The sequence below is a fragment of the Passer domesticus genome, chromosome 6, assembly GCF_036417665.1.
Source record: "Passer domesticus isolate bPasDom1 chromosome 6, bPasDom1.hap1, whole genome shotgun sequence".
Taxonomy (NCBI): domain Eukaryota; kingdom Metazoa; phylum Chordata; class Aves; order Passeriformes; family Passeridae; genus Passer; species Passer domesticus.
Window position 1 is genome coordinate 10,002,405 of NC_087479.1, and position 15,180 is coordinate 10,017,584.

The 15,180-nt window shown below is 38.3% G+C and overlaps 1 protein-coding gene across 6 annotated transcripts in view; it reads left to right on the plus strand.

Moving 5' to 3' along the window:
- Positions 1-14,900, plus strand: part of PPP1R13B (protein phosphatase 1 regulatory subunit 13B) — a 69,502-nt gene extending 54,602 nt beyond the window's left edge. For 3 of the 6 annotated variants that reach the window (XM_064423195.1, XM_064423200.1, XM_064423199.1), the window contains exons 8-18: positions 99-263; positions 861-1,041; positions 2,758-2,913; positions 5,677-5,846; positions 6,681-7,182; positions 7,802-8,568; positions 10,108-10,245; positions 10,323-10,456; positions 11,178-11,344; positions 12,314-12,513; positions 13,364-14,900. In XM_064423195.1, coding sequence (XP_064279265.1) covers positions 99-263; positions 861-1,041; positions 2,758-2,913; positions 5,677-5,846; positions 6,681-7,182; positions 7,802-8,568; positions 10,108-10,245; positions 10,323-10,456; positions 11,178-11,344; positions 12,314-12,513; positions 13,364-13,405 — 2,622 coding nt within the window. In that variant the 3' untranslated portion in view covers positions 13,406-14,900. The remainder of the gene's footprint in view (positions 1-98; positions 264-860; positions 1,042-2,757; positions 2,914-5,676; positions 5,847-6,680; positions 7,183-7,801; positions 8,569-10,107; positions 10,246-10,322; positions 10,457-11,177; positions 11,345-12,313; positions 12,514-13,363) is intronic. The other 3 variants (XM_064423196.1, XM_064423197.1, XM_064423198.1) reach the window with 3 other exon arrangements.
- Positions 14,901-15,180: the final 280 nt, after the last annotated feature.

Sequence of the window (15,180 nt, forward strand, 5' to 3'; positions counted from 1 at the left end):
CTTTGGGTTTTTTTAACACTGCATTACAAACCATCTTGGTAAGAGACAGAACGAGAACTGTTCTAACAAATGGGGTTGTTTGTTTTTTGGTTTTGAAGATCCGTAACAGGCTTAACCAGGAGCAGAACTCCAAGCTCCAGCAGCAGAAAGAACTCCTGAACAAACGCAATATGGAGGTGGCCATGATGGACAAGAGAATCAACGAGCTGCGCGAACGACTGTACAAGAAAAAAGTTGAGGCACGTCAAAAAGAAAACATTCCTGTAAGATAAACTGTTAAAAGGGCCACACTTCAGTTTATCAAGGGCCTATAAAAACTACATAGAATCTCCTTTTTTCCCACTCAAGTAATACAGTTACCTATGATAAAAGTAGCAGGTCTCTTAAAACTATTCTAAGGTTTCTCATAGATATCCAAAAACTGTAAGACAGAATGTTTCCTTTTATTTTTCTTTATGGCACAGACAATACTATATTAGAAATTAGAAAAGTTTCTATTAGGAAGGAAAGTATGACTATGTGCTACATGTTTAAAAGTATGAGTGTATTAAAAAACTGGGTTTTATAAAATACTTACTTTCCAGTATGAAAAATGAATAAAAATATAAACAGTTTGATAAAGTTAGGCTTAACAGTTGTCTGAAACTTCAGAAATATCTGAAAAGTTGAATTCTGGATTTCCATATGTATGACATATTATTATACAGATTATTGTAGAAGCATAGCATATGATAACTTAATTGTAAGGTGTCCTAGCTACAGTGCATGGTTCTAGATCATTAAGTTTAGACCTCCCTGTTCATGCAGAAAGGTGTGGATTAAATGGACATTCACGTGTTAATTTGTCTAATCGTTTTCAGTTGAATCGTATTAATGGAACTTCATCACCCCAGTCATCCCTGAGTGCTTCAGGAAGGGTGGCAGCAGTAGGACCTTACATCCAAGTTCCAAGTGCTGGCACTTATGCTGTACCAGTAGATCCAGTTAAGCCACAGTCTCTCACCATTGCTCCCAACTCAACACATGGAAGATCAAAATCTGGTAAGTGCTTGTGTGATGTTTATCAATACATATGGTTTGAAAAGGGGCAATAAAGAAAAGGAGTAATTTTAAGAGAACCCAGTGTTGGCATAATTGGAGTAAGGGAGGAGGCAAGTTTCAGATGTGTTAATACTGTTCCATGAATTGGACATCGGTCATTTGATCTGTGGCATTTTTGCTTCTTTCCATTAATTTTTCTTAGGAAATTGAGCGTTTTCTTTGAAATTTTACTGGCTGATACATCCCTAAAAGGGGCATGTTTTCTTCACAGATTCTATATTGTGTCTTTAATAGCTTTTTCAATTAGTTTGTGTGTTTGAATATGATAGTGAACTCTGTGAAAAACTGTATTATAAATAACTATTTACAGTATGTTGCTTTTTATCAAGTAAAACAAAGCTAATGAGTAAATAATAAGAATAATACTTTTCAGAAGGAGACTAAATAGGAAAATAGAATAAAACTACGAGAGGTTTTTGCTCCATCTGGGATGTGGGAATTTATGGTCTTTGAAGCATTTCTGAAATGGACTAACTATAACATTGATGCTGTTTACTTGTTTCTGCCCTATTTAGTGAAGAAGCTGCCCCTCCAGAACTCCCCAGAACTTTGGTTTGAAATTGCCTCCCATGTCTCCCATCATTAATAATTCCATCTAAAATTTTCAAATAGAATTATTATTTAATTTGTGTTGGAGGCTGAAGGAAGCAGGTCATATTTGTGCCTTAACTTCTCAATTCCAGCAAATTTCACCTGTCTGCTCATGCCTTAGAAAAATCAGAATTTTTAAGAAATTATAAGCTAGGAAAATATACATAATACAAATAAAAATGCATGATCCCATTGGTCTAACCATAAGACTTATTTTACCTGGTCTCCTTGGAAAGATCAGAAAGGACATAAGGATCAACTAGGAGACAAAAGCTGTTGCAATATTTACATACATTCAAGGACTTAAAACTGAATATTCCAGCAAAATTCACATCATGATTTCCAGATGGGGAGGAGGAGATGGGAGAAGACAATCTGAACCTCTCTGCAGGAAAGAATGTCAGAAATGCCCCCCCACCCTGCCACATCCCCCAAAAAGCCCCAAGTCAGAAAGTAAAACTGGCCAAACAAAACTTAAAAAAAAGACTCCAGTATTTCCCATTGATATTACTGATTTAGCAATACCTTTGTCAGCTAAAAGTATTGAAAATCTGTGCAAACCCCGTCACTGTGGTTTTATGGAAAACTCTCAAGAAGATGGAATGACTTAATTGTGGGGGTGAAGGTACGGATTTGCAACAGTTTTGTTTTTCAATTTGTGGGTCCTCCTTCCACGTATGGAAAAGGACAGTTACAACTTTTAAGTTTACCAACTAAAAACCACAATTCTGTAATATCAACCTCCCAAAATATATATACCCACTTCTAGACCTACCTCAGGATTTTTAATATTGTAAAAGTAATTATTCTGCCTTAGGACTGGCTTTGTATTTATTATTTTTAAGAGACTTGAATGAAGTTCTGTAAAATAGATTTCTGTAAGGAGAAGCGTACATGCTCCCAGGAAGAAAGGAAATTGAGAATTTATTTCAACAGTCATGCTTTTATTTCTCATTCTCTGAGTGTTCCTGTTCTAATGTTCTCCATTGTCATTGTTATAATTTGTCCACCACTTTTTTTCTTTCTTTTTCTGTGTAACTGGATCTGCCTTGGTGCGTCCGGTAGAGACAGACTGTGGGTGTGTGAAAAAATCTCCAGACACCTGGAAGGTTTCTGATTTAGACATAATAGTGGATCCTATTCTGTCACCTCCCACTTCTCTTCAGTCTGCTGTTCACAATGTCATCCGCCTGGCACCTACTCTGTTTGACACCCAGCACTGTGAGTCCGTAGAAGATCTCTGGCTAGCTAAGAACTCAGTTTTTAATATGGTCATCTGAGCTCTTGCACACAGATGCATATTAAACAGCATCTTTAGAACCTGTGTTGTGGTCTGGCGTGTAGATGATGCTGTTGAAATGTAAATTGGTTGACAAGTTGCTTTTCATCTCTGAAGGAAATAGATTTGCAGCAAATTCATCCCAGGAGTACTGGAGTAGTGTACCAGGGATGAGTTTTCTTCTCTGAAAAACCTCAACATTTTCTCAGTGTTAGAAATTTCTGGCAATCGCTAAAGCATTTTAGTATATTTTGGATTGGATAGATGTATAAAATACATCTTAATTGAGTTACTTAATTTGAGGCTTAGTTTGAGTTACTTTGTGGGAAACCTCAAGTTTCCGTGTTGCACTGACCCCAGAGTTGGGATAAAAGCTCACTCTGCCCAAGTCAATACCTGGAGTCTTGCTGCCTTCCATTTGACTTGGAGCATACTTCAATTGCTGTAGTAAGTAACCTGGATCCAGACCTACAAAAATTTTAGGGAAAGTCAGAGAAAATGCACAAAACCTTTTGTGTCTGTGTGTCACTGTCTTATTTCTGTAAATGCACAATGGCCTGGTGAGAGCTAAAATGCACTGGGTGTTACGTTTACAGGCACAGGCAAGAGGGTGCATTTGGAGGGGTAGATGGAGCCAGTTGCTGTGGGGTGGCTGAGAGCAGGACAGTGTTGGCAGCAGATCCCCCCGAGACCAGGTTGCTCAAAGCCTCATCCAGCTTGGCCTTGAACACCACCTCCAGGGATGGGACATCCACAACTTCTCTGGACAACTTGTGCCACTGACTCCCCATCCTCAGTGTAGGTCAGAGAGAGAAGAGAGAGTCTGAATTTACTTCTAGTCTGTTACCTCAGAATCTGGGGATAAACATGCTGCTTACAATAAGTTTTTGCGTATCTGTCTTTCAAATAGAAAAGTGTTTAATTTGCAGGTAAGATGTTTAAATGTGTCATGTCTTTTGCTGTTGTTTCTGCAAGTGCTTTCTTCATAACTAAACTTACAGATCCAGATGCTTTCATGTTTAGCATGAATCAATTATAACACCTTTCACTGACCTTCAAAACAAAGGTTTTACTGAATTGTAACCTTACTGGAGGTATAGAATGTCTTGTGTATTTTGTACAGTAAGCATTAATTCAGTGCATAGTTGGAAAATTTTCCATTATTTAGGGCCTAAGTGTTTAGACACCTTTTTGGTGTCGCTCTTGATAAGCAGATGATCAGAAACAATAACAAATAAAACCCACAACATTTTCAGCTCTTGGATAATGCCAGTATTACAACTGGCAGTGCCAATATGAAAGCTGGGCTTCATTATTTTACTTCCTGGCAGTTTGCAAGTGTGAAAAGTGATTTCTGGAATATATCTACTGTATTCTCAGTGTAAAAATATACAAGTGTTAATCCTCTTTTAGAGATACTCAAAAAAGAGGATAAGGCTCATGGATAGAAAGTAGAGTGGGGATGGAAAATTCGCTCTCATCAGAATGTTCCTATGCAGCTTATTTTGACACTGTCTATTATACCAGACAGAGAATTCTAGAAATAGTCCTGCTGATTCTGTTTTCTAGAGGCTTAAAACTGAAATAGGAAACTTGGCCTCTAAATACCTGATTTTCATGTGATATTATATTACTGTGGGGTCCAGAAATCCCATTGAATCTCCACAAATGCACAATCCCCCTCCATTTTAGCTCCTATCACATAGTACAGTCAATTACATGTTACAAGTCACCTTTACATTGAAGTGCTCCACTACAACAATTACAAGCCATAGGGGTGGAGGAATGATCTCCAGTCTCCTTAGAGGAACACATGCCTGAAGTTTAATCTTTTAAAGGCAAATCAAATCCTTAGGATCTAACATAGGATTTATTTAGTTACTGTAAACCATATTTAATTATTAGGCTACTTAAACTCTTTTGCTTACTTAGAGAATTGAAACTAAATAGTCTCGTACAGTTAATGAAGTAACATCCATGCATCTAGGACTTCATTAAGGATTTGTTGCTTCAGTTTATGTGCAGCTATGCATGCTTTTTTTGCATATGATGAAGATAAAAGCCCATGACTTGCATCTTGATGCTGTGAGTTAAAGTTGTCAGCTGATTTTATGAATTTATTTAATATTAAATCTCTGGGGCAATTCTAAATGGGTGAGTATGTTGAGGAAAAACAAAAGGTGAGTTAACCACCGCTTCCAGCAAAGGAATGTGTGCTTTTGTTCCACCCTGCTGTCGAAGGGAGTTTTTACATCCTGTTATGGGTGAATGAATCTGGTAACCATAGTTTAAATTTGGAGTAAGTCCACTCAGGGCTTACATAGACTTAACATTTACTGTAGTTTGACTTTGTCTCTGGATAGTACCCAAAGGATTGTGTTGATGAAGTGTTTCTGTACGGATTGTTACTCTGAATTTGTTTACCTTCTAATAGCAGAATATGCAACACTCAAGCCAAAATTTCAATCACATTTTTCTATAGAAATTTTCAGTGCAATTTGAATGTTAAAGGGTAGTGAACACACATTCTATGCGGTGATTTGGCTTTCAGTATTGATTTCTGAATCAAATATTAATGATTTGTCTCACTTCTAGAATAAAACTAATCCCACTGTAATTAAGATATTTTATTTCACATGTTGTTTTGCTTGTTTGCAATGCTAGTATGGATTATCTTAAATCTAGTATTTTTGTCTGTTTTCAAGCTAATGATGGAAATTGGCCGATACTTAAACAGAGCTCAGCCCCCGTGGTAAAACCTCCTCAGATCTCCAACACAGACTGGAAAGAATCAAGCATGGATACTGCTTTAAAACAAGGAACTATATCCAGCCAACCTTTGCCAACTTCAGTATTAGGAAGTACTGATAAGCTGGTGGGTTTCATCTGTGATATATTTATAGATCTGCTTTGCTGAAATTATGAACCTTCGGCTCTCATAGCTGAACTCACTTCAATTAGATACACATTCCATTTCCCTGCTGCTGTTTATTTAAAAAGAAAATTATATTTTTCTGTTCCTTTCCGTTCTTATCACATTAAAATGTGTGGGTTTGTTTTAACTTCAGTACTTTGTATTCCTTCCTGTTCTTTCATATATCTAGTCTCCCCATTTCCCTCTTTGCTTCTCCTAATCCTCTTCCCCCCCTTCATGTTTTTCTAGTTCATATCTTTTTTAGTCTTTTTTCTTTGTATAGATTATTACTTTTTCAGTGTACTCTTTTTCTCAAAAATCTCACAAAAGAAGTCATTAAATCCATCCTTAAGTGAGACTACTAGTGGTATCTGTCTTCACTGTGATAGTACTTTATGAATTCTTTAAGACTATAATATTTCAAGAACAAAGACTTGATCTTTAAGTTGTTCTGGTAAACTCTGACAGTGTGTGTTGTCAAGATCAACTAGACATTGAGATCTGGAACCTAGAACAAGTTCATCAGGCTTTACATGTATGTAAATAGTTTTAAATTTATATGAATGTGTTACAGCTGAAAGTACCTTTCAACAGTGGCCTTTGTCTGAGTTATGATGAGATCCTCAGATAAACTCAGGCAGAATCATATCTAGTGATAAAGGAACAGAAATTGTTTATGTTGGCTCCTTTTCTGTCCCACAAGATTGCTAGTATGGTATGTTGAAAAAGGAATGTTCTTGCTCAGAAGTACTTTATTTCATTAAATGGTATATATTATTTATTGTTCTTACACAGGGTCTTGACCTGGGGAAGGTGCCACCAACAGTTCCTGGTGTAAGCAAGCAGTTGCCTCAGAACTATGGGACCTATCCAAGCCCAGTTCCCTTAGGAACAGGTTCTACAAACTCTCTAGAAAGAAGGAAGGATGGCAGCCTGCCCAGACCTGGCACCAGTATAGCAAACCGGCAGAGGCCGGTTCCGCTCCCGCCACCCAGCAACGTGCACCAGCCCAGCTCTTCTCAGCAGATCCAGCAGAGAATTTCTGTCCCTCCCAGCCCCACGTATCAACCCTCTGGTCCCCCCTTGTTCCCAGGAGGAGAGGGCAGGCCAGAACTGCCTTTGACTGTGGCAATCAGACCTTTTCTCGCTGATAAAGGATCCAGACCTCAGTCTCCCAGGAAAGGGCCACAGACAGTGAACTCCAGTTCCATCTACTCAGTGTATCTGCAGCAAGCAACACCACCAAAGAATTACCAACAAGCTGTGTACAATACTTTAAATAAGTCAGTAAAAGCAGGTAGAATATATTTTGCTTTTTTTATTATTTGAAATACATTAAGATCTACTTGTTTGCTTGTTTGGCTTAGTTGACTTTCCATACTGGTTTGGAAAACTTGTCTAAGTCTGTGAGGAAAGTAATTTTTGTGTATGCAGCATAGAAAAAAAAATTCTTTATATTTTTATATTTTATATATTTTATTATATTTATATTGTATTTTATATATTATATATATTATATTTTATATTTTATTATCAATAAGTATGTATTGATTTACCTTTTATTTTAAAACAATATGCAATTGGAACAATATAGCTTGGATACTTTATCAATACTTTGATAAATTAGTTGAAAAAACAGTGTCTAGATAAGAGAGTTTTGCTCCTCTTACTGTTTCCTTGTGAAAGAGGAAAAACATTCCAGATGCTACTTGTAGCTTATAACTGTAAGCATCAACATCACCAACAGGTAAGTATTTATTTCTATTTTGACAGTCCCCAGAACAATTTTTTTTTCTTTCTGTATTGGTGTCAAACAAGTAGCAATAGTTTATTTAAATATATTTTATTATGTAATTTAAGAACATAATTTTATTATGTAATTTAAGAACACTGTTTTCCATCTTTCTTTCCTGCAGTTTATGGAAAGCCTGTATTACAGTCTGGTTCAACCTCTCCCTCACCCTTGCCATTCCTTCATGGCTCTTTGCCTGCCCAGTCTCCCTCACAGCCACAATCTCAGCCTCAGACTGAGGTCATTGAAAAAGAGCAAGAGCTGGAAAATGCTCCACCACCCAGTGAAAACAGCAATGTGGAAAACATTCCCCGTCCTCTCAGTCCTACTAAGCTCACCCCCATTGTGCACTCGCCCCTACGGTATCAGAGTGATGCTGACCTGGAGGCTCTGAGGAGAAAATTGGCCAACGCTCCGAGGCCGTTAAAGAAACGCAGCTCCATCACCGAGCCAGAGGGCCCGAGTGGACCAAATATACAAAAGTTATTGTACCAGCGCTTTAATACCCTGGCTGGAGGGATAGAAAGTGCTCCTTTTTATCAGCCAAGCAATCCACAGGACTTCATAGGCAACTTAGCTGACGTTGATAACGGGAACGCCAGCACCAATGGCAATATTGAAGAACCAATCCCTGTGCAACCTACAGTTCCTGTCCCTGATGAGCCACCCCCTTCATCAGATGCCAATGACAATGAGTTACCTTCTCCTGCTACTGAGGAGTTGATAAGCACTGAAACCACAAATCAAACACCTGAAACAAATGAAGACAACAACAACAACATTTCTATAGTTCCTTCTACTGAGCAGTCACCCAGTCCCACGCCAGAGGTCAGTTCTCCAGTAGAAGATGAAGCTCCTTTGCCACCTGCTCTTCCTCCTCCACTTCCTCCAGTAAGTAACAAAGCAAAAAACCAACTTTGTGAACTACAGAATAACCTTTGTGCTTAAGCATAACTGGAACATGGTAAGCTTCTGCTCAGTGGTATCTTTGCACTTGAAGTCTCGTGATATTAAAAGGAAAGAAAACGAGGGGAGTTTCAGGGAGGATTCTGATGGATTAGTTTCTTTACTACTCTAGCTGCTTAAAAGGAAAACATGCAAACAGGTAATAGGACGTTGTGTATGTGTTTTTCAACTTTTTGGAGGTTCTTGTTGTAGAACTTATTCTGGGAGATTCCAATTTTTATTTTTTTTTAATTTGTTCAGGCCTTCAAAGATAACTGTTTGTATGAAAGTAAGAGTAAGCTATGTCAGTGGGAAGCCTTTTAATTTGCAGGCAAGCTGAAATTGCTCTTCTGGGGAAACTGCACTCCTTTTCCCCTCTCAAAGGAGATGGAACACGACTAACTTCAGCAGCAGCACAGCTGGCTTGTGATAGCAGAAATGTTCTTCTAATGGGCTTGTCACATACTTCAAATTGCTTTCAAAGTCCATCCTCCAGCTGCACTAAAATCTTTTAAATACTTGCCATTACCAAAATCTACCACATTTGGAGAATTGAAAAATACAGAAAAAAAATTGATTTCATTCTTTGTTGTTGTGATATCACTCACTCTTTGAAACCAAGGTTTATCCTCACTTTTAAATTCAGGTGGGAACCTTGCACTCTTCTGAGAATTCAACTGCAGTCTGCACAAGGCTTTGTATGGTTTTCCATGAGCATAAGGGCCAGGAGACTTCTGGGAGAATGGGATATGCCAGCAACTAATATTATTCATAATGTCAAGGGTTTATTTTCCAAACTGAAATAGCCATCCTATATAGGACCCTAAGTGAAAACAGATCCTACAGAGCTAGAGACGAAAAGCATTCTGTAAAAGCTGTAGTTAATAATAGAGTATTTTTTCCACAGCAAGTGACAAAGATGCATGTAAGGGATTCAGAATATTCTCAATACACATTTAAATGTGCTTCAGATCTTGAAAATGCTGCATCTGATAACACCTTCTAGAATGCCACATAAAATAGCTTCATGTTCTGTACTTTTTGTTCCTTCAACAAAACTCCCAAGTCTGACCTACAACAGAGATTCCTGCTAATTCAAGGCATTGATTCCTCTAAGTACAGACTCTGGCTTAATTGTGTGGTGCTTTCCAGACTAAGCAAAAGTTTTCAGTGTCTTAGATAATCCACCAGTAATATGCACAGCTTATATTAGATACAATTAAGATGATGATGCTTAAAACACTGACTTAAGTACTTCATGCCTTGTACTATCTTTAATTAGAAGCTTTGAAACTATATTGGCTTGCTTTTTCATTTTTTAACTGCATAAAATGTAGTAACGTATCAAGCCTTTTATTTAGAGACTTAAATAAAAATGATTTCATTGCTCTAAATATAATTTAAGGAAGACAAGATTCATAAATGAATCATTTTTTCTACTTGTGCAACCTGAAATGATGCCTTCCACCCTTCATCTTTACTCAGACAAAACGTACCAACTTGAAGAAACCCAACTCAGAAAGAACAGGCCATGGTTTGAGAGTGAAGTTCAACCCCTTGGCTCTCCTCCTAGATGCTTCTTTGGAGGGTGAATTTGATCTGGTACAACGAATCATATATGAGGTAAGCTTTTAAACAATGGCAACCCCATGCAGTATTCAGGAAAAAGAAAGTGCTAAACTATTTTATGTTTTCAACAGGTTGATGATCCCAGTAAACCAAATGATGAAGGCATTACACCTTTGCATAATGCAGTCTGTGCTGGTCACCACCACATTGTGAAGTTCCTGCTCGATTTTGGTGTAAATGTAAATGCAGCAGATAGTGATGGCTGGTAAGTGTCAAGATTTTTAACCTAGTATCTGGGAGAAGCACCATTTAGATGCACATTCAAAATTTAATTCAAACCTGTTCTGGGAACAATTTCCTTCCTCTTTATCCCCATCAAATGAGTACTCTCTAAGCTGTAGATGGAGATGAACTCAAATGCAAGGTAACAGCGTGTTCAGCCCCCAAGCAAGCACACTTAAACCATAAATTAGATTACAGTTTGTGATAATTAGTGGTAGAGTTGCATTTCTTGTTCAGATGCTGAAATAATTAAACTATAAATAACAAATTACGAAAGTCATTTTGCTTAAGTTTCTTCATCATAGATGCCACTACAGATGTTGGTGTTCTTGGAGAATCTCACCTTTCGGGTAGCTGTAGCATTCCTGAAGTATTTCAGGGTGGGAGGGAATGTGAATCCTCAACTTTGTTTTACCTTTCAGGATTCCTTGTATTGTAAAATGCCCTCTCACGCCCAACAGCTTTGTAAACTGTGAAAATTATTAGTTTTGCTATCATCTGTTTCATAATGTTTGGCTTTACTGGAGTCAGGTAAATCCTGAAATCCACCCTAGCTGCTTGACAGGTTTTAGACAATGCATACACATACTATAAACATAAATAAAAATTTCCTTTTAAAACAGACAGGCTGTAAATGGCAAGATGAGACTTAAGATTCATGGAAGCTTCTTTTTTCACATGTACATTTTTTTTATTTATTTTAGGACACCCTTGCATTGTGCAGCTTCTTGCAATAGTGTTCATCTCTGTAAACTACTGGTTGAATCTGGGGCAGCTATTTTTGCTTCAACTATAAGTGATATAGAAACTGCTGCAGACAAGTGTGAGGAGATGGAAGAAGGTTATATTCAGTGTTCCCAGTTTTTGTATGGTAAGCTGTGACACCAACCCTTTTCTAAGATTCATCATGATTTGTCCCTCTGATCTGTGTGAAACATCTGCTTAGGCCCCAGACTGGATGATATGGCCCATCACGTCCCTGTGCTTTCTAAGTGCTCAAACCATCATCATGTTTTCACTGTGATGTTTGTCTTAGTCCTTCTGGGTTTTGAATTACTTCACAGGCTACTTCAAATATTAAGATTTTTAAAGTTTTAATTTGGCTTCATTTCAAGGAAATGTTTCTACAGGGAGGTTTTGACCATAACAGTGAGTTGTCAAGTATTTTGACAGAGAGACTCCTAACTTCCAGATGCACAGGCTGTCGACTGAATTCTAATAGCAGGAACAGCCTTTTGTTTCCCATAAAATGATATTAAGAGTTGGTGTTTCCAAGGCATTTTGACAAGGCAGCATGTTCTGTGTAGTGTATTTTCATCTCTATGCTGAAATTCAGACCTATTCTGTTACCTGGGCAGCTATTGTATTATCTGGGCATCTGAGATCTATACCCACATTTCTATCAGATCACACAAAGAAAGAAATACACTTTATGAATAATTAATTCACAGGAGTGCTTAGTTACTAAAATATATTTTGCAAGAAAAGTATTTCAATGGAGCAGACAAATTTTTCATTTCCATCAGAGAATTTAAGCTTCAATAAGGCTCTGTCAGATCTGGCATTGTGAGTTCTGAAAGCCGCAAGCGTCCCTGTACAAGGCCTGCTGTAGGAAGCAGTTTCCACTGCATGTACAATAAAAGAGAAAAACCTCATTCTCTAAATCATTCTGTAAGATTTTTATCATGCAGTTAAATTTCTGACAGCATTTCATCATGGAAGTGTTAAAAACTGTTCATGAAATGTTATTAACAGGAGACTAATATTTAGGCCATCGTGTCAATAGTAAAAATCTCAGAGGGAAAAAAGAGGCTATTTTACCATCTGGTGTTGTTAACAGGAGTGCAGGAGAAGCTGGGAGTGATGAATAAAGGGGTGGTGTATGCTCTGTGGGATTATGAAGCCCAGAACAATGACGAGCTGTCATTCCACGAGGGCGATGCCATCACTATCCTGAGGCGCAAGGATGACAATGAAACGGAGTGGTGGTGGGCCCGCCTCAATGACAAGGAAGGCTATGTGCCTAAAAACCTCCTCGGGGTAAGTTCTTTCACCCTCTCCCTCCTATTTCAAATGCACCTGAAGTAGAAACAAAAGATTGATCTTTAGTCAGAATTCCTCTGTGCACCATGCACAGCACTATGAAGTGGTGTAAAGCAGATTATTCTCTCTAGCCTCTCTGCCATTGTAAACAAACAGGAGGGGCTACTGTTTGATGCTGGTTGTCATTGAGCAAGTTAGTATATTGAATATAGTTTATGCTTTAATGAGACTTTTTTCTCCTCCTTGGCTAAAATATAGAGCCCTTAAGGAAAGTATGGTGGCTTTATTAGGCAGCTTGAAGCCTTGGTTCAAAAAGTTCTTGGGGAAGGTTTTTAATACCTGGTGCAAGATAAGAACATAGGTGTGTGTGAGTTTAAAACAGGAAAGAGCCTTGAAGATGACAACTGTGGGCACATTGTTTATTCTGCTCAGACAGATGGAACACTGTCAGGAGAGGCCAGGAATGTAAGGTGACTAAGTAGAGAGCTACTGAGGACAAAATGCATAAGAGAACCTTGCAGAGCAGGAAATAAGCTCTCTGGAGTGCTCAACAGGGAATTTTTGTACTTATGTAAAAGCATTCTTTTTCTGTTCTGCAACTTGAACTAAATGCACCATGTCATTTTCAGAGCAGCCATGTTGCTGCCATTGGCAGGAGTAAATCAGCTCTTTTCCTCCTGCTTCTTGTTTTTCAGGAGTGTCCTAAGAACACCCCCAAACTTACAAAACCCCACCCCCCCCAAAACACTTCATCACCCAGTTCTGCCTAATAAGTACCCCTTACTTATAAAGTATTTAAGCTGGTGTTAACCATGCAAAGCCTAATACTGTTATTCTGTTTTTTTAGTTATATCCACGAATAAAACCTCGACAGCGAACCCTTGCTTGAATTCAGTTGTACGACAGTGCAGCACCATGCTGGTAACTGGAAACTTAGAACATACACTGGAGCCATCATTTTTGGTCATTTCACACAGAGAAATAAAACTATGATATTTAGTTTTAATGGTGCTTTCTCTTGTTAAATGGACAGCATCCAGGATTTCCAAGATCTGCGGTTTGTAAATGAGGATTGTTTGTGTGACCAGCACTGACGAGGAGAGCGATGCCTCCGCCGCCGTAGCCAGTGCTGCGCCAGCTCTCGTCTAACGCGGTGTTTTCAGTCAGAGTTCCGTGGTAGGAGCTTCCTTGTGTTCCGTGTTCAGAGGTGTCATTTGCAGAGTGCAGATGCACTGTCCAGTTTGCTCCAACCCCCCACAGCAACTGTCCCATGTCAGTTTTGGGTATTCCTGTTCCATACCAGTGAATGTTGAGTTCTCATTACCCATCAACTCTTTGGGTTCTAGGACACAAGATCTTCACTTGTTACATGCATAATTAAGTAGTTACCAAAGCTTGGTGAAGGCTAGGATTTTAGGTGGCAACACGGTAAACACTTAAATCCTAGTCTGGACAACCCCAACGAAAGCTTTACCTAGTCTAGCATCTTGCAGTATTTGCATTTAGAATCAAGCTAGAGAACTAACAAAAACCAACAGTATTTGTACACTTCTCAAAGTCCCTACACAATATTTCACTTGGTGTTTTATTTTCTTATTATTCAGCCTACAGCACCGGTGTTACCTCTACGAATGTAAAGGTTCCCCTACTAACCCCCTGAGCTCATCCAGCCTGGACACAACAGTTAGTACAGAAGTTGCAGCAGCTTAAGGGATTTGTATGTCTGCAGGGATGAAAGTGCAATAGTTGAAAAGGGTAAGAGTCTGGTAAGAGTTATATTGTGTCACCTGAAGTCTGCCTGAATCAGTCTAGAAGAAAATATGAAGGACTGGATAGAAGTAGAGAACGACGGTCGTGTAGATGCCAAGTGGAGGAGAAGAAAGAAACAAGGTTTAGAGAAGGATTTAAGAAAGGCAATAGCTTATTTGAGGACAGTTTCTGTGGTTCTTGGCAGCCTACAACTGCTGCCAAGGCAAGTTATGCAATAACCTGTTCCACTACATTGTAGTTTCAAGCAAAAAAGAAAAACCCCACAAACAGGCACTTCACTGGAATTTTAAATGTACATGATTTTATATACCAGAAGTATATTTTGAACTTCCCATTATAAGTTTTAGCCATATTTCTTGTAATTCTCTCCCATTTAACAGTATGCAATTTGATTAACTCTTCATGTACAAGTTCTGTGTATAATTTATATATCCATTTCTGCAGTGCTGTAACTTGCTTTTACCACAGGTCAGCATTAACTGTATATATTGTGGTGAAAAGTGAAAGGGTATTATTGTTGAAGAATTTGCTACATGAATGTGATGATTTCAAGAGCCTATGATACACTAATTCAGAGAACATGTAAATGTGCACAATAAAGTACTGCTAAGGCATGGCTGCATTCTCCACTCTCTTTATAGAGGTCTCGACAGCAGATGTGTCTTTGGTCAGAGTCTGCATGAAAACATTCATTATAGCTTGCCAAGGTTACAGCTGTCAATCCACCTTTCCTCTTTGTTTTATCAGCTTCACTGGAGATGTGCTTACACACTAGTAGCCCAGTATTCCAACGGGGAAAAGTTAACTTAGAACTAAAATTAGTGTTTTCTTTAGAAAAAGTGAAAATTTTCAGAGTTCAGAGACCATGGTAGCCATTACTATAGAAGCTGTATA